Source organism: Agrilus planipennis, unplaced genomic scaffold (assembly GCF_000699045.2).
Source record: "Agrilus planipennis isolate EAB-ADULT unplaced genomic scaffold, Apla_2.0 scaffold130, whole genome shotgun sequence".
Classification (NCBI taxonomy): Eukaryota; Metazoa; Arthropoda; class Insecta; order Coleoptera; family Buprestidae; genus Agrilus; species Agrilus planipennis.
In genome coordinates, this window is record NW_020438925.1 from 652,963 (window position 1) to 672,120 (window position 19,158).

Sequence of the window (19,158 nt, forward strand, 5' to 3'; positions counted from 1 at the left end):
AGATAATTTTTATATATATATATATACGTATGTCGTACAAAGCGCAATATTTAATGAATTGCAATCAATGCAGTCGTTAGTTGGTCAATATTTTCGTAATAATTAACGTAATATAAAATGATGTTGTGCGGTCTTAGTGCGTGTTTGTTTGCAATTATAGGCTACGTAACTTCTGCCAAAATTCTTGCTGTGATCCATGCGCCAACTTTCAGTCATTATTCGTTGGGTGTAAAACTTTTACGACCATTGGCTGAAAAGGGGCATCATGTTACCCTAGTGACGCACTTTTCGTTAGAAAACCCTCCAAAAACATGGAATGAAATAATTCTAAAGGATTTCACCAAAGGCATCGCATTTGGTATGAATATTAACTCTTAACCGATGCATATTTATGCAATTATAATGAGAGAGTTGTGCTTATTATGATACATGTTTGTGCATTTCTATTGGGAAAATACCTCTGATTTATTCAAATTACAACTTTAAAGGTCTATGAACTGTTTATCAGCTTGTAGTATGAATGTTATCAAAGGCAATTTTTAAATTATCGTATACAGTTTTGCCTGGAAATACTTAATAAGTTTATATATAACTGATAAACAGTTTCACAAAAATAAGTAAACAAATAAAGTTAATGTTAGTAATTTGTAATAGGTGATATATCTTGCATTCAAGTCGATTAATAAAATTAAAGAAAAAAGCTATATTGAACAAACTAAGAATAAGAATAACATAAGAATTGTAAGCACAAAAATGACTACAAAAAACATTCTAATGGCTTACTCGTACAAAGAAGAGCTTATCAAAACACCATGTAGAAACTGGTCATAAGCCCAATTTCGACAGTTCCAACATCCTGCATATTGGGGATAACTATTTAAAACTATTATTTCTCGAACTATTATCATCAACTTAATGCTAAAATTTAAATTAACTACCTACTATATGTCTAACTACCCTAAATAAACTATATAATAATATATACACTATTTACAAGTTTTTATAAAGAAAGAACTGTTTATCTATCGGTTTTTACATTGTTTTACAAGTCTTGTTTTGTCCAAGTTTACCACACTAGTGGTAATTTGAGACCCTAACATAAGCGATACATATTTTATCGCATGCAATCATCAATGAGTGGAATCACCTTCCGAAAACTGCAAAATGGTATAAGAAAATTCGTACAAATACATTCAGTCATCCTTGTATATAAATAATTAAGTAATACAAATCTAATAAATGCAATTTAAAGCCTTTGTTACGTTTGTTTAAAAAGTTTTGACAGTTTAGGACAATTTCCAGAGAAGTCTGAGATATTTTCAGATAGACTTTCTTTCGTGACACATAAAAAGAAAAACATTCCGTCAAACAAATGTGAATTTCTACGTTCCTGTATACTCTTATAAGTGAAATACAAATACCTTCGCAAGTTTTTTTTTTATAGTTCATTACTTATACAAGAGTTGATTGGCGCATTTGCACCCTTCGTTAGAAATATACAAAAAATCCGGAGATTGCAACAACCCAATAGAAATTGCATTCTAATTTCCAAATCAATCCCCTTCATCTATGATGTGTAGAATCAAAGCCGATAAAAATATTTTATTTGGAAAACCAACAAGTGATGTTTTGTCTTTAATTACAAGACTTTACCAAGATATGCCTTGTATACTCAATATAAAATAAATCTACCTAGATAACCCTGTATCGACTTTAATTCGACACACTAAATGCATTCTTCCGACAAAAATTCTAATTCATATTGTTTGTTTACAAAAGGAAACAAGTTTGACTTCCTTTCAATGTCTAACTACAAAAGAGAAATGTTTGCCAATGGCATTGGAGTTGATTTAACCGAACGTGTTTTAAATCATCCAGCATTCGTCGATCTTCTCAATTCAAACGAAACATTTGATCTAATTATACTCGAAAGGTTTATGAATGACGCTTTAATAGGCCTCTCTCATCGTTTCAAAGCTCCTTATATCTACCTCAGTCCTATAGGCTACTCACGATGGGTAAGCGATTTAACAGGAAATCCAGGGTCTCCTGCTTATTATCCTGATTTTTTTCTGGGCTACAGTTACGATATGACATTATGGCAGAGATTTTATAACACGTTGTTTTATTGTTTTGCTTTGGTCCATCGACACATGGTTGTACTTCCTAGACACAAAGAGCTATTGAAGATGCACTTCCCTGAAGCTCCATCTTTTGAGGATTTGTACTATAATTCGTCATTAATCCTCATGAATACACACTTTAGTATCAAGTATTCAGTACCGAGTGTTCCAAATATGATTGATATTGGTGGTTATCACGTTAGTCCGCCACGTGATTTACCTAACGATCTTAAGAAGTACATGGACAGTGCAACAGACGGCGTCATCTATTTCAGCTTAGGATCGGGCGCTAAATCTAAAGACATGCCAACAGAAACTAGGGATGCTATGTTGCGAGTATTTTCTAATCTTAAACAAAAAGTTCTTTGGAAATGGGAAGAAGATGTAACATTCCAAAAGCCATCTAATGTAAAAATGGAAAAATGGTTTCCACAGCAGGATGTTTTAGGTATGACTTCTCCAGACAATAATTTTCAGTCTCTCTCCAGTCTCTCACAGTCTTCTACAGTCTCTCAGTTATTGCCTAGATGTTTCTATGGCTCTCTCACAGTCTCTGTATGAGAGAGTCGAACGATAAAATTGTTGATTCAGAGATTCGAGTCTCTCACAAAGAGACTGAATGCGTAAAACTGAAAAATTGAGAGACTCGAGTCTCTCGTAGAAAGACTGGGATCTCTGAAATATGTTGAACTTAGAAAATTTCAAGCATGTTTATCGAGACACCACTTATTGAGAGATTCGAGTTTCTCGTTCAGAGATTCGAGTCATTTGTTCAGAAATTCGAGTCTTTTGTTCAGAGATTTGAGTCTCTCGTTCCGAGACTGGATACGAAATGAGGATCTCTCTGTGAGCAACTCGAGTCTCTCGTTCAGAGACGCTAAACAGTTTTTTTGACAGTCTCTCTTAGCGACACCAGAGAGACTCGATGAGAGACGGAGACTCGAGTCTCGCTTTCAGAGACTATGAGAGACTGAACATTTTTATCTCGGGTTGCTATTACACTTTTGTTTAAAAATTTAATATATGATTACATGTTATCTACTTAAGGTTATCTTATAACCTTGAGACAGCAATAATTATATTAGTAAATATATATTACGTATATGGAAGTATTACTACACTAAAGCGGGTTTATTTTTATCAACAGACTTCAAACAATGATATGCAAAATTTTTTACTAATTCACAATCGCGATCGGTTAAATTGAAATTTTTAAAAATATTATTAAAGCTGTATATTTGGAACAAGGCTCTGATGTAAGGGTGTGAAACGTGGACGGTAGTTGCTTCGGAAAAGAATGATTTAGAAGCGTCTGATATGTAGTGTTTTAGAAATAAATATTTTACAAATACTTACATAATAGTAAGAAAACTAAGGAAATCAATAAGAAATAGACGAAATAAATGCCCAGCTTACAGGTGGTGATCATTCATCATTCGCCTGTAACACCACATTTCGAACGCATCTAACCTTTTCTTTTCTGCCGCGCCCACCGTCCATGTTTTGCAGCCGTACAGTGCCGCGCCATTAACATTTTTTTTCGAACTTCTAAATCAATCGTTCGAGAGCACAGAAGTGACTTCTTTTTATTGAAAGCGACTCGATCCTGCTCTATCCTCTGCTTTATATCCGTACTACTTCTTCCGTCCTGACTTATCTGACTTCCTAGATACCTGAAATCGACCACTTCTTCTAATTTTTCGTCTCCTATCTTTATATTCGCTCTTTCCCTACTTTCTCTTCTCTTGCATACCAGTATTTTAGTTTTACTTTTATTTATTTTCATACAGTACTGTTTTGTCAGTACCGCTTCCATTTTATTTATAGCTATCTCTAAGTCCTCCTCGGTAGATGCTAATACTGTTATATCATCTGCAAATCTAACCGTACTAATCTTTTGCCCCTATACATCTATCCTTACAGTTGTACTGTCTTTAATAATGTAGATCGAGTCTTCGATGTGTAGATTAGAAAGTAGCGGTGACAGTGTTCATCCCTGTCTGACTCCCTTCCTAATATTTACTTCTCTACGTTCCAGCCCCAGCTCTACAACTGCCTGTTGCTCTTGATACAAACTAAGTATAACTCTTCTATCTCTATAACTCATCCCTACATTTTTCAGTATATTTAACCACTTGTCCTATTTAACATAGTCAAAAGCTTTTCCTAAATCTACAAATGCTATGTATGCTCTTTTTCCTTCTTCTATCGTTTTCTCTATTGTTACCCGTAAATATAGAATGGGCTACCGCGTTCCTCTATTTCTTCTAAACGAATTGATCTTCCCCTAATAGTTCTTCCACCCTTTTTTCCAAACTCCTCTGTACAATTCTAGTTAAGATTTTTGACGCATGGGAAGTGAAGCTACTTTCTGTTTATTTGAATATAATTTATAAATTTTAAAAATTGTATAAGTCATCCTCAATTTCTGTAGAAGTTAAGTAGCTGTTAATCAGAATAGGTTATTTATCATAATTTATAGTAACAGTACGCTGATATTAAATTATTAAATTTCACATCAATCAATCAATCATATTACTAATGTAATGCTATTGTCTTTATTAATGAAATTATTTAAATTGAAATCAAGCATATTGTTAGTCACAATATTTCTGTTTTCTAGCGCATCCAAATTTGAAGTTATTTATAACCCATGGTGGTTTACTTAGTACAATAGAGGCCATTTATCATGCAGTACCTCTTTTAGCTCTGCCAGTTTTTGGCGATCAACTGATGAATGCAGCAGAAATTGAAGCTCTTGGGTATGGTCTGAAACTACCTTTCGTTGATTTTGATAAACAGCAGTTCAAATTGCTTATCAACGAAATATTAACCAACAACAGGTAACAATTATCCGACTCTCATTTTTATTTTAGGTTGCTGTTTATAAACATTTTTATGTTTATGGACATTGTTTTTGGTAATTACACCGTAACCAAACTTTTCAGTACAGTGGTAAAACTTATTGTAGGTATGTAATGTATGAGAACAATCAGAAAAAAGATATTTGCTAAACAAAAAATATTTGATGCTTTTCCAAACGTATTACTGTATTTTTGTGGGTGATTGTGATCATTTACTGAAAACCCTTTGTTTACAATAAAATGTGTTAAGAAAACAGCAGAAATAAACTGATACAAGAATATAATAATTTATATTCAGAGACAGATTGATTTTCGAAAGTGCAGAAATTATGTAATATTCATCATCATCATAAGGTTGTCAGTCCTAAGACTGGTTGGACACGTACCTACACTCTTTTCTATCCTGAGCTAAACATCGCATTTCCCTAAAACTAGAACAACCCACATCCTTAACTATTTGCGATCACTAATTTAATCTAGGTCTACCTCTACCCCTCCTAACTCCTGTTTCTGCCTCTAATATGTCTCTGGCTAGAGCTTCATGAGTTAATTTTCATACTGGACAGTAATAATTCAAACAATTAGGTAACAATATATTAATCCACAGAATTTTGTTGTTTTGTTGCAGATATAAGAAAGGTATAAAAACTCGTTCGGATATTTTACACGATCAAGAAACCAAACCAGTTGATAGGGCCGTGTGGTGGATTGAATATGTTATCAGACATAAAGGAGCACCACATCTAAAGTCTGTTACGTTAAATTTGAAATGGTACCAATATATTCTTTTGGATGTATTAGCACTTGCTGTAGTGATAATTTTCCTTATAGTGACGTCTGTATATGTATGTCTAAAAAAACTTTTTAAGGAAAACAAAAAATCCAAGAAAGACTAAAAATCAAATGTTATGTATTTTTTATATAAGAATTAAGTATTTGCTCAATAAATGTTTGTTTTTATAAAAGTGGATTTTTTGATGTAACATTCGTTTGTGTAGGCAATAATTGATTATTGCCTACACAAACAAACGAAGGTTAGATATAGATGAAAAAACATAACTGGAAATAAATGAGTAATGGATCCTCCCAATTCATTGGTAGGAATTGTTTGTTTAAATTTGGTATGTTGTTCCTACCAAAAAAGCCATTGCATTTAAGAAAACGTCTACTATAAGATGTGAGTCCGATAGAGAGCAAATTTTTATTTTATGTCTTAAAATATCCGATAAAGGAATAGAATGTTATATGTTTAATGTTTCTTCTACGTATTTAATTATTTTGAAATTACAGTGCATAATATTTATTTCTTTACGATATTTTCCAAACTATTTTACTAGCTGCTGTACTGTACCTACCCGATTTCTCTAAAATTCCATTTAATTATAAGTCCCACCAGTTTTGCCTACTTTCCTGTACATCTTTACAGCTATCATCTATCCCCTGCTGCTTAGCTGTCAGACACTTCCGAGTGTTTTCCCACTTATTATAATTTCCTTTCTTGTCTTTCATAATCTGTTCTATTTTTGTCTGTTTTAATCCCTTTGTTACCCAAACTTTTATAATCTTATTTTATTTAAAACAAAATTATCCTTAAAAACCTTTATAATGTATTTCCCCTACTATTTCTGATGTCTGCTACTATTACCTCTTCCTTACCTTCACCTAGTACTGCGTTGAAGTCTCCGAGTATAATGAGGTTTTGATGTCTCTCACTAAATTTAAAATATCCTCAATATTCGCTTATACCTCATCTATAATGTATATACATTTTTATCACTATAAGATGATGTAGCAAAGGTATATAAACCTGCACTACTGTTGTTTTAATGCTTAATACAGACTTAATTGATCATATCCCATACTCTGGCCTACATTTTTTATACATTACAATATTTAATTCTTGATTGATTCTTGGCTAGGCACTTGGTGAAACATATTTAATAAGATATAAGAAATAAAACACTTGGTACACTTTTGTTTCACAGTTTATTTAGAACACTCTAACAATTGTTTCGGCTGCTAAACCATTAATAAAGAGTCCAATATTTGTCCAATATAGGAGGCAGAGCAAACAGGTCGCGCTCTAAAAACCCGTTTAGAAGAACATAAAAGATCTATCATCCAAAATAAAAAATTTACTGGATTAGCCGAACACTGCATTACAAACGATCATTTCATTGATACAGAAAATTGTAAATTGTTACATAATTGAAATAAAGGCAAACGGCTAGATCTGTATGAAATATTACAAATTAAAAAAGCTTGCAAACATCAAGATAATGTACTAAACGACCAAATTGAATTTTAGACCTCCCCACTTTTAAATTTATTCATCTAACCCCTACATATGTATATATAAGCATAATTGTTACTTTCGTAAAATTATTCTCTTTGATAATGGTTTAGCAGGCGAAACAATTGTTAGAGTGTTCTAAATAAACTGTGAAACAAAAGTGTACCAAGTGTTTTATTTCTTATATCTTACAATATTTGCTTCAGAATTGCTTTCCACCAATACGGTATCCTAAAATATCCGCTGTAGAAATCACATGTTTCTACCATACCACATCACCCTTTGTGAGTGCTGACGAACGGTTTACGACAGAGTTCCTTTAGTAGCTACGATATTTCTTCGTAGAGGTAACAATAAACGAACGTGCAATTTTAATAACACCTATTTAAAAAAGAACCAAAACAGCTAAACACTGAACACAAACAGAACGTATATATTTATGTAGGACACCATATCACTCTTATTAGCAGACCGCGTATGTGTTCCCAGTTCCCACCACGCTCACGCTCAACCCCTTTTCGTTAACCATTAAAGTTAACTATCAAGCAATCCCAGTGCCGTCAGATGTTGGAAGGTTTGAAAGATTCAAAAAAAATTTTTGCACAAGGAGCAGTTAAGCATCCGTATTGAAACAAAATCGACGCTAAACATTAAAAATTGAATAAAAATAGAAAAACTTCACTGTTTTATAATCGTTAAAAAATCACTCACACTTTTAAAATTGTGAAGCTTCTTTATCTTTATCTATCTTTTAACAATACTCATTATAAATATTGGGGAAGTTAACAATGAAGATAGATAAAAAAGCCTCAAAAAGGTTAATTAATTTATCACACCCCGATAAAAATTGAAAAAGACTTTTTAAAAGCTTTCGCCTAATTCTATGAAGAGATTGACTGTATACCATGTAGTTTTCACCATTGGATCCCGTAAAATTTTAGAAGCACAATAAAAAGGATTTAACAGTTCTCAATAATTATTACAGTTCCGTATCATAATCAAATAATTTATAGATAGTTTATTTAGTTTATGCCTAATACAATCCTTCTGTGTGTGGTTAAACTAAACGGAAAATATAATATTAAACACACAGAGTATATTTCACACGTAGTTAGGCTAAGGAAAGCGGAAGGACATATTACTTTAAAGACCTATCAATCGATAAAATGAAAATTCCAGATTCATATCAATTTTAAATCAAAAAAAGTTACAAAAGATAATAATACCGATTATTCTACAGTACTTAATATACGAGGGTGGATTGATAAGTTTCCGGCCTGACCAAGAAAAACAAGGTTTTTAAAAATTTTTTTTTTTTATTTCTCAACATAATCTCCTCCAAGGCTGATACATTTCTCATAGCGGTGTTCCAGTCTATTAATGCCATCTCTATAGACTGATTCGTCAAGCTCCTCAAAATAACCATTTACAGCTTCGATTACTTCTTCATTGTCCGCAAATCTCTTACCGCCAAGCCATTTTTTGAGATTAGGGAACAGAAAATAGTCACTCGGGGCTAGGTCTGGAGAGTAAGGAGGGTGCGGCATCAATTCAAACTTTAGATCGTTGATTTTAGCCGTCGCAACGATTGACGTGTGCGCTGGTGCGTTATCGTGATGAAACAAGATTTTTTTCTTCGCCAGATGAGGTCGTTTAATTTTCACCTCGTGGCTCAAACGTTGCAATAAGTCTGCGTAGTATTGACCAGTGATAGTATTACCCTTTGCAAGGTAATCAATGTATATAATACCTCTTGCATCCCAAAAAACAGTAGCCATAACCTTGTTCGCCGAAAAAATTGTTTTTGCCTTCTTTGGAGTTGGTTCCCCTGGTCCAATCCACTGTTTAGACTGTTCTTTGGTTTCAGGAGTGTAGTGGTGGACCCACGTTTCGTCAACGGTTACGAATCGACGCAAAAATTCGCTTGGATTACGCTTATACAATGACAAATTTGCGGTAGAAATGTTTTTTCGAATCAATTTTTGGTCGACTGTTAGCAAACGCGGCACCCATCTTGCACAGAGCTTTTCCATATGCAAATGTTGGTGCAAAATATGTTGCACACGTTCATATGACATCTTACAGGTCTCAGCTATCTCACGCACTTTCAATCTGCGGTCTCCCAGCACTATTTGATGAATTTTTTCGATCATATCTGGAGTTGTGACCTCAACGGGGCGTCCTGAGCGAGGCCCATCAGAGGTGCTCACACGACCCTTTTTAAACTCGGAAACCCACTGCTTAACGGTTGAATATGACGGGGAGGATGTCCCCAGTGTTGAGTCCATCTCTTTTTTAATTTCCTTCGGCGTTAACCCCTTCAAATAAAAGTATTTGATGACAGCACGATTTTCCTGCTTTTCCATTTTTACGAAAACCACAGAGGCGTCTTGTTCAGCGTGCTGTCAAACCTACACTAGCAAGGAGATCGGGCTGAAACTATAGCTACAAGCTATCCAAGGATGGTACTATAGAATGTCACCTCAAGGTAGGCCTAGTGGCGTCATCTCTTGGTTAGGCCGGAAACTTATCAATCCACCCTCGTATTATATCGAATTACATCAGTATGTCTATATCAACTGAGTCGGCCTACGTGAAAATTAATAAAAACGAATTAAGTTTTCGATCAGTAATTTACTGAAATTACCAGCCGATGATTGTGATTTTGGTCTTATTCTTAACTATGTCAAGAAGCCATAGGCACGCATAAGAAGTGTAAAATAAACGAAAGTTGATTTAGTACTGAAGAATTTGGAATTTGAATAATTTAGGAAAATTATGAAGGTGGCGTTAAGGGTTGTAGATAGAAGAAGAGAACCAATAGTAAGAGAATATGATTTTTAAATACCGAAGACAGAAAATATAGAAATAAATTGTTGAACCCAAATCACCGAAGAAACCCATCATAAAATTGCAATTAGGAAGGACAGTGAAGTACGGACGTCATGCGGTTAGTACCTACGCGTTCGTGCTAATATAGAACAAATAATATGCCTGAATTAATTCATAGAAAATGATTTAATTACAAGTTTTGTTTAGATATTTTATAAATTGAATTTTAACAATGATTTTTCGGGAGTCGTGCTAATGAGATCCACATCTGGTAGCTTCGATCAATCACTGATCAAAAGCTTAATCCGTTCTTATATCTCCTGAACGTCGAGAACTATATAGAACAAATAATATGCCTGAATTAATTCATAGAAAATAATTTAATTACACGTTTTGTTTAGATATTTTATAATGTGAATTTTAACAAATATCAAGTTCAGTTTTGTTGTTTTCTCTTGTCAGAGTGAAGTTATGAGGCTACCTGATTGCAATTAGTACTTATTCTACGGGATGGTATTAAAAATATCCATACAACAAAATCTAGAAATCTCCTAACTTCCGTCTAGACCTATCTCACCTATTTCTTATTGACTTCGATAGAGTCCTCTGTTCTCCTATTCTTTCTAATACCTCTTTATTTCTAACCTTCTATATCCACGGTGTCCTCATCATTCGCCTGTAAAACCACATTTCCGTATGTACTAACCCTTTTTGCTATCGTTTTTTCTATTGTTACCCATGAAGCTAGAGTGACCTCCCGCATTCCTCTATTTATTCTAACCCAAATTGGTCTTCCGCTAATAGTTCTTCCACTCTTTTTTCAATCATCCTCTGCACAATTCTAGTTAAGATTTTTGACGCAAGGGAAGTTTAGCTTAAGAATTGTTCTGAATATCTGGTATCTATCCGCGCCACTCATTTTAGATAAGGTTATTACCATGTTTCGTTTATAATTGTCTGGAACTTTCCCCGTCTTGCAAATGTCACTAACTAGCTTAAGCATACGATCTCTAACCTCGAGTCCTGTATGTTTTAGAATTTTCCCCTGTATCCCAGCTACACCTGGCGCCTTATTATTCCTTAAATTTCTTAATGCTACATCGAAATCTTCTCTCATTATGGGATAATCTAGCTCATCTATCTCCACACTATCTTCCTTCTCTACTATATCTCCTAACTCATGGCCTGCGTATATGTTCCCTAAAATTCTTTCCACCTATCTGCCTTTTCCTCATTTTCTATCAAAATGACCCCTGCCTCGTTTCTTATATTATTACTACTGTACCCTATATCTCTAAAATTCCTTTTAATTATATTATACGCCTCATCGATTTTACCTACTTCAAACTTTTCTTCTACTTCTTTACACATCCTATCAATCCACTGTTCCTTAGCTGCCCTTAAACTTCCTAATTATTTCCCACTTTATAACTTTATATCTTGTTTGCCCTTCTTCGTCTGTCCTGTTTTTGTATTTTCGCCTTTCGTCTATTAATCCTACAATCCCATTTGTTATCCAGGGTTTCCTACTTTCGTTTTGTTTAAGACNGAATTTTATTTGATTAACGTCTTAAGAAAACAATTCCATTATCTTTTATTAATAATTATCACAGAAATTAAACATGTACGAAACATTAATGAATTATATAATTAACACTAGCTTATGAAAACTTACCTTTTTTTGATTGAGACTTTTAATTTTTTAAACTTTAAAGTAACCCTTTCATATTGAAATACAAAAATTTAGAAAATAATGACTCAAAAATTCCATTCTCTAAAAATAAATCTCTAGATATTATCGGTAATTATTAGTGAATATTCACAAATCACAGATGTACCAAATAACATCAATGGAATTAGTGAATATTAACGGAATTAGTAATTAGTGAATTGAAAATACTGAACTCAACTAATGAAATTAGTAAAAAATAAATATATAAACATAAATTCAAAAGAAAAGAAAGAGTAAAATTAACGTGGTCTAGAACCCAGGTCTAATAGACGTGTGGCAGGCTAACCAAAGAATTTAAAAAAATTATCGGAAGTAGAAGGTCACTAACCATATTAATAGAATCACAAAAGCGTCTGGCCCTTTTTACTGATAGAACAGTAACATAAGTAACTAATCACATCAGTACAAAATAACTGATAAATCAGTTAAAAATGTTGGCTGAGAAATATATTGATTACTGCTTTTTATTTGAATGTAACTTATTTCTTGCGAATAATAACTGATTCTTCAGTTACTTTTCATTAGGAAAATTAGTCAATGCTTCACTGGTTACCTTTAGAGAAACAGCACTAATACTTAATGAATTAAAAATGCACTTTTTTTACAGTTCAACCAGTTTGTACTTTTCGTATATCATATTCTAGTATTTAAACATAATAAAAAAGTACAGTATTGTATTAATAGTTAAAAATGTTACATTAAAAACAGAACAATTATTTGGGTAGACTTAATGATAATTATATTATCAATAGTTAAGAGCCACGTGGCGACAGTAATACGTCACAATTACAAATAAATATTTCTAGAATTGGATAATTAACAATTGACAAAAAAATGTAATCAAAAATTTAACATAAAAAATTCTAACAAAAATGTTTTAAATTTAATTGTAGTGTGTATATTACATACACTGTAGTTAGTTTTTAGGTAGGTAGTTGGTTAATTTATGATTTATGGTTATTAAGTAGTTTAGATTAGATTTTACGTTTATAGATAATCAGTTACAAATTTAATAATATTATTCTTTTAAGAACAAAATATTGTCGTGTTGTCCACGATGTCCGGTTTCCAAAAAGAAATAACCGCCAGTACGTTCGGACCGGAATTGACACGAAAGGTTGTAACACATCCTTCGTTCAAAACACTGATACATTCGAACGAAACGTTTGATTTGATTATATTTGAGAGATTTATGAATGAAGCCTTATTTGGACTATCACATCGATTCAATGCTCCTTACATAGTACTTAGTACGATTGGATATTCGAGATGGACCATTGAAATGGCCGGTAACCCTGGATATACCGCTTACATTCCTGATTTATATTTACATTACGCCAGTAGCATGACATTATGGCAAAGATTCCACAACACATTCTTTGATTGTTTNACCCACCCATAAAACGACAGATATGACTTGAGTATACATAAACAAATGTTCCTCATGGTAAAAAAAATGCATAAATGCATAGTTCATTTTACGTTGCTGGGTACCTACTATAATCCGTACTTTTCGTTAATATAGGTATCTAATAATAATGTTTTTTTCTTTTGATAAATCTGCTGTAGTTTAACAGAAAATCATACTACAGCCATTAATTCGTTAAAATTATAAAAATCATCCTTTTTATTATAAATGTAAAATGTATTATATAGCCTATAGCCGTGGTGGAGTAATACTATAAATATTTATATACTGCGGGTGTGTATAAGCTGAAAAGATTGAGTTCGGCTGCTCATTTACGAGCTTGAACTTTTTCAACCGAACTTTCAAATTGGGTTATTATCTGAATCGACTGGAATTGACTGGGTGCCCAACCCAATCGAGTGGGTGCTCAGGCACCCGTAGACCCCCCTTGTTGCGCCCCTGGTGGTGTTGATTAAAGAGTAAATAATTGACTAAAATCAGTTAGTAGGGAAAAAGGTGTTTTATTACGCGACAATACACTATACTAAGTGTACCCACTTCTGATGGATAGTTTTCCTTAAGCGGTTTTCATAATCCTCCTTCTTCATTTACAATTTTTAAAATAACACTAATTGAGTGGTAATCGTGTTGAAATATGTGTAAATAGAGAGAGGAGCTGCAGCTTCAGCATTAAGAAGTACGGTCCTCAGCAGCAGACCGACCAATGGATGCCCGATTGCGGTAATGGCATTAAAACCGATGGAACGACATTGATCACTGATAACGACCCGTCAGACGCCTCAATCAAGGTCAACAGTACGTTCACTAAGGAGTGGGTCCAGCACTTGACCAAGAAGTACGGCACCGCAGACAAGGGCGGAGTGCTCTTCTACGAAATGGACAACGAGTACGACCTGTGGCACAGTACCCACCAAGATATCCATCCACAGCCAGTCTCAACCGATGAGATCATTAAACTCACTGAGGAGCACGCGCTGGCCGTTAAAGAAGTCGACCCGTCCGCTTTGATCCTCGGACCAGTCGGATGGGGATATTTGTCGTTTCTGCACTCGGGTAAGTCAGGAGAAAGTATAAGTGAGCACACATTTCATCAAAAGCACTTTAATTGAAGTTGTTTGTAAGGAATTTTCATGCAAAGACATTAGGATAAATGATTAACGAGCGAGGTAAGAGATGAATACTTCAGTCAGTGACTTTGTTAATTTGCAGAGTATACAGGGTGTTAATGCATTAGCGAATTAATTTTTTGAATTAACTTTACGCACTGCATGTAACCTGAAAGGAACGAGGAAAAATCGTTGCTGCTAGCACCCCCTCTCCCGGAGTCGAACCCTGGCCACTGGTTTTACACACCAGTACTCTACCAGTAAGGTACGAGGAGATGGTGGCAGTAACACCGAGCGTGCGAATATAGTGTAATGTTTGCGGGTTTAACAAAATTAATTTCTAAGACTGATAACGACAAAACAATTTATTTACACTAATTATTAAAGAACTTAAAAACACTATTAAATTATTACTAAACTTAGGTTATGAATTATTCTATTTATTTACACTACTGTTAATATATCACTATTCACTGCGCTATTTATTTCACTGCTATCACTGTCAATTTATTTCTGGATTCACAACAATGTAGGTAATTCAACAACGTTGTTGTTACCACATTTTAGTGCCGCTTTTTCGATTACAACTCGAGTGGAAATAATAACTCGGGTTACTCGACGAACGAAACATAAACGGCCGTTTCGACGAAACGTTACGGAAATTTAATTCAAGGTTTCGTTCCGTTTCACGGCGTTATAAACAAGGGACTCGCTTTTTACGAAATTCTTTCCAAATTCCAGGTACAATTTCAAAAGTTTTAATGACAGATAAAGTTTCACTATTTCTTTTTCCGATATCTGGAACCACACAGATTTGAATCGCCAATGTCCAAAACTAATCAGAAACAGAAGAACCTTTCATGTAAATGTTCAACCGTCATACTGGGTGGTATGCATAAAGTCGAAGGTTTGATATAAAAACAGGAGACGTTTTTAAAGTACCTAACCATTTCTTTTGAAATGCAAAAAAAGTTTTCTCCGCACTCGAAATTATAAAAAATTATCTCCGCATTTATCAATTTTTATGAAAAACAAAATAATGTTCCTTTATTGGCAATGTTCTTATTGAATGTCACACACAATGTACTTATTGTACTAATTCTCTACCTGGAATGTAGAGTGAGCTAGTGAACGTCAATATTTTGAATATTTGAGTTTGCATTATTTAAAATCCATTACTTAAGTTACTCACAAATTTTATTCAGGCAATTGAAAGTTCGTTTAAATGGTTTTCTCCGACAGTCCAAACGCGTTAAGGTGCATTTTCTCTTTTCGTCATACAAAGTTCGTGAAGTTAGATTAATTTAAAGCATCCGGTATCGTAGAAAAGCTCACTATGTTGCTATCAACAACGGGAGGATGAGAAAGGTTCATTAGCACAGCAGTTGTCGGGCTACCCTTCGTCGTGCCAAATGCACACTGCGCCAAAAATGTATTATCCTTAATTGGAACCCCACGGCGTTGAAAGCTGCATTAAAAATGTACCATCGTACACGTACCACATACACATACACATATATACGTAGGAAACGTCGTCAACCGAATTATTCTCTACAACACGTTGAATTATATTGGAAATGAACGTATGTACGCGTGCATGTGTACGCTTGTACGTATGTGTTGTGCAGGGCCGTGATCTCGATTGCGCGATATAAAACAAACCATTTCCCAAATCCCTATAGGGAATATAATAATAACGTTTCGCTGTAAAGCTCCAAGGTTGTTAACACCAGAAGGCACGCAACTGCGAGGAAAACGATATCCAACATTCTGCAAAATGCCTGGTCGCGGTATTACTGGCGTTAAGTAGATATAATTTAGAAAGACAGTGCCTGCTGTTAGATCGTTGTTCAAATTGACTGAGACATATTTATTTAGTTAATTCGAATTGTGGTACAACATTTAAAAAAAATACAACGTGTAATTATACAATACGCTATTGAAGTGAAACTTCTTCAAACACACGAACATACCGGGATAGGGGTTAAGGAATTGGTTTAATGGTATTATTTGTACACTATTCTTCGCACGGGTGCAATGCTCATAGTAAATATACTATAGNTTGCTGAGTAATTTATAAAAACCGTGGTTAATGGTTAATGGTTAATATTTCAATTGTTAAACACATTATTAATATGTGATGTTGTTTAGATTATATTATGGGAATTATTAGCTCTTCTTTATTCAAACAAATAAAAAAAACACAACTTGATCCAAGTCATAGTTTTCGAAATATTCTATTTTGCACTAAAAAACATTAGATTGGGTAATGTGAATTTTCTGTAGATTCAGCATTGAGGTATCTTCAAATTGCGTTACCTTTTTTTATGACCATGTCTCCATATTAGAAACAATTAATTACAATACATGTAAACACACACACACACACATATACTGCAAAAATTATTTCACGCAAAAATTTTCCGACATTTGGTATACGTTCGTGCAAATCATTGACGTTCTTCTAGAAACTCACACATTGGTCAGCGCAATAATACGATTCTGCAATAACCTTTGTCACTGACACATTGATCTGCTTCTAATGACTTTCTACATACATACGTAGTACAAGCCTACGACGCGACGTTAAAATAGCAAAGAACTACTCTAGGCCGTTTGTAAACATAAACATCGTCAGTCATACTTAGTCTAATATAACAAATAACAAACGATACATGTGTATAAAAACCCAAAAACTGCAACACCGATGCTGCTAAGTAGCAGCTAATTGAATGCGGCGGTGCACTATCGTATTTTCCTGCGTGGTCCTAGTAGGGCAAAGCGGGGTCACTTGATCCTGATTTTGTTCAAATCAGCGTAAGGTCTATTCAAAGAAAAAATAAGAAAAGAGTTATTCTTAAATCAGTCGTTTATTTATTTGACCGCATATTGAGATCAAAAAACTTTGGAAAATCCGTTGTTTACTATACTAAATTTACCTTACAATGAAAAAAGTCATATGACTCATTAGACCCCACAGGCGGGGTCTTTTGAACCGCTCAACGGGGTAACTTGAGCCAAAGGGTTTTACAAACCTTTGCACATTAAAACATATGAAACATAGCAACAAAAACATAATAAAATGTCTGAGATTCCTCATAGAAACAAAAACAAACTTAAATAAACTTCTAATTAAAGAAAGTAACTTCATTAGTTTAGTTACTATCACACTTCATGCAAACATAAACTGCAATGATACTAGACGTGCATTTAATGTGAGCCTAATCTCGGCAACTAGTGCACTGTACCCACTCTTCTCCTGGGAGACTGTCTGAATAGGACTCAGCGCACACTAGACAAAAATAATCATCCCCTTCGGGGTCTGAAGGAAGTTGTGTTTTCTTTTCATTTTGTTCATTCTTCTTATCGACCTTTTTATTAATTTTCTTAACAGAGTTATTTTCTTCATCAGACTCTGAGGAACTTTTAAAAATTGCTTTCTTCACTGCTTTTTTCTTGGACTTTTCTATTTTCTTGATAGTTTTAGTTTTTCTTTCACATTGTTCTAAAGCAAGCGCATATTTCTCGGGAGTGTCTGTCAAAACAGCACAACTTCTTTTTTTCCCTCGTGTTTGTTGCTTTCTGGGCCCTGCTTTCGGTAATGGTCTCACAGACTCTGGCGAAAATGGAATATAGTCTCTAGATGTAGATGGCATTTCAAAATTTGGTTCTTAATTTTCTTAAATTAAATATTAGGGGTCACTTGAATATGGCTCATTCGACCCCGAGTATTTTGGCTCAAATGACCCCTTCTCCGAATTACATTTAATATGTTAAATGACTAAAAATCAATTGAAAATAATTTATTCCTGAAACTTAAACCATTAACAGTAATCATATTGAAATCAAAATACACTTACTTGATGGCCGTATGATAAAATTTGTAATTGTTAAATCTAAATTCAGTGGAACGATGTTTTTTACATTTAGTGCCAAATTTGCAACATTATGCATTCACAACCAAAGCAAATGCCGCCCGGTGACTAAAGCAATGACGGGGTGGGTTCCTCATCCCCCCGCTTTGTCTAATGCCACCTACTCGTAGATATGCACTGTGTACGTGGCGCACTAGACCCCGCGGCTCAACAGACCCCGCTCTGCCCTACTCATAATCAAATGAAAAGGTAGATACTACCAAAAGTTAACACTTTACTGATTTCGGTTACTGATTATGAGTACTTAGTGATGGGCAAAAGTAAGACAAAGACAAGTATTATCTTGGTCTTGGCCTAGCACGTCCGGTCTTGTTCTTGCGATATCTATTGATTCTTTTGCAAGACTTTCTTGACAATTTCGAAAAATTAAAATTATACTTGTCTAACAAGTGCTCTGTTCGTAACCTTCCAATTTTTATTCTTTTACCATTGGTTATTACAATTCTTCAAGCAGAACGTTGTATAAATGAATATAAAATTATATTTTATCTTAAACGATCAAATTAGTTAATTTTGGAATGCCCCGTGCATGTTACATTAAATTTAAGTATCTACAAATTTGGCTCATTTTAAGTATGATAAATGTAAGTAGATGGATTATTCAACAATTCGAATTCAAAACTTGTCACCCTGTGTTCCAATAATAATGCTAAATGTGCAAAACCAAGGCAAGAAAAAACAAAACTGCAACACCAAGACAATTTTTGCTCATCATCACTAAGTATAAGTAATATATGTATGCACATATACTAATAAAATCATCGTATATCAGTAAAGTTTAGTAAATAATAAAAACTTAGTATCTAAATTTTAGCATGAAGATTACTCTGTGAGAAAACTCACC

General features: G+C 34.0%; 2 protein-coding genes across 2 annotated transcripts in view; both read left to right on the forward strand.

The window, feature by feature from the left end:
- Positions 1 to 64: 64 nt before the first annotated feature.
- Positions 65 to 5,915, forward strand: LOC108736543 (2-hydroxyacylsphingosine 1-beta-galactosyltransferase-like). Its single transcript, XM_018469006.2, has 4 exons — positions 65 to 358; positions 1,780 to 2,571; positions 4,747 to 4,966; positions 5,616 to 5,915. Exons 1-4 carry the CDS (start codon positions 118 to 120, stop codon positions 5,881 to 5,883), a joined length of 1,521 nt encoding a protein of 506 aa, XP_018324508.1. The 5' UTR covers positions 65 to 117; the 3' UTR covers positions 5,884 to 5,915.
- Positions 5,916 to 13,537: 7,622 nt separating this feature from the next.
- The window catches only part of LOC108736545 (endoglucanase A-like), an 11,852-nt gene continuing 6,231 nt past the window's right edge, over positions 13,538 to 19,158 (forward strand). Inside the window, exon 1 of the mRNA XM_018469008.2 lies at positions 13,538 to 14,326. Within this exon, the coding sequence (XP_018324510.1) occupies positions 13,981 to 14,326 (346 nt within the window). The 5' untranslated portion in view covers positions 13,538 to 13,980. The remainder of the gene's footprint in view (positions 14,327 to 19,158) is intronic.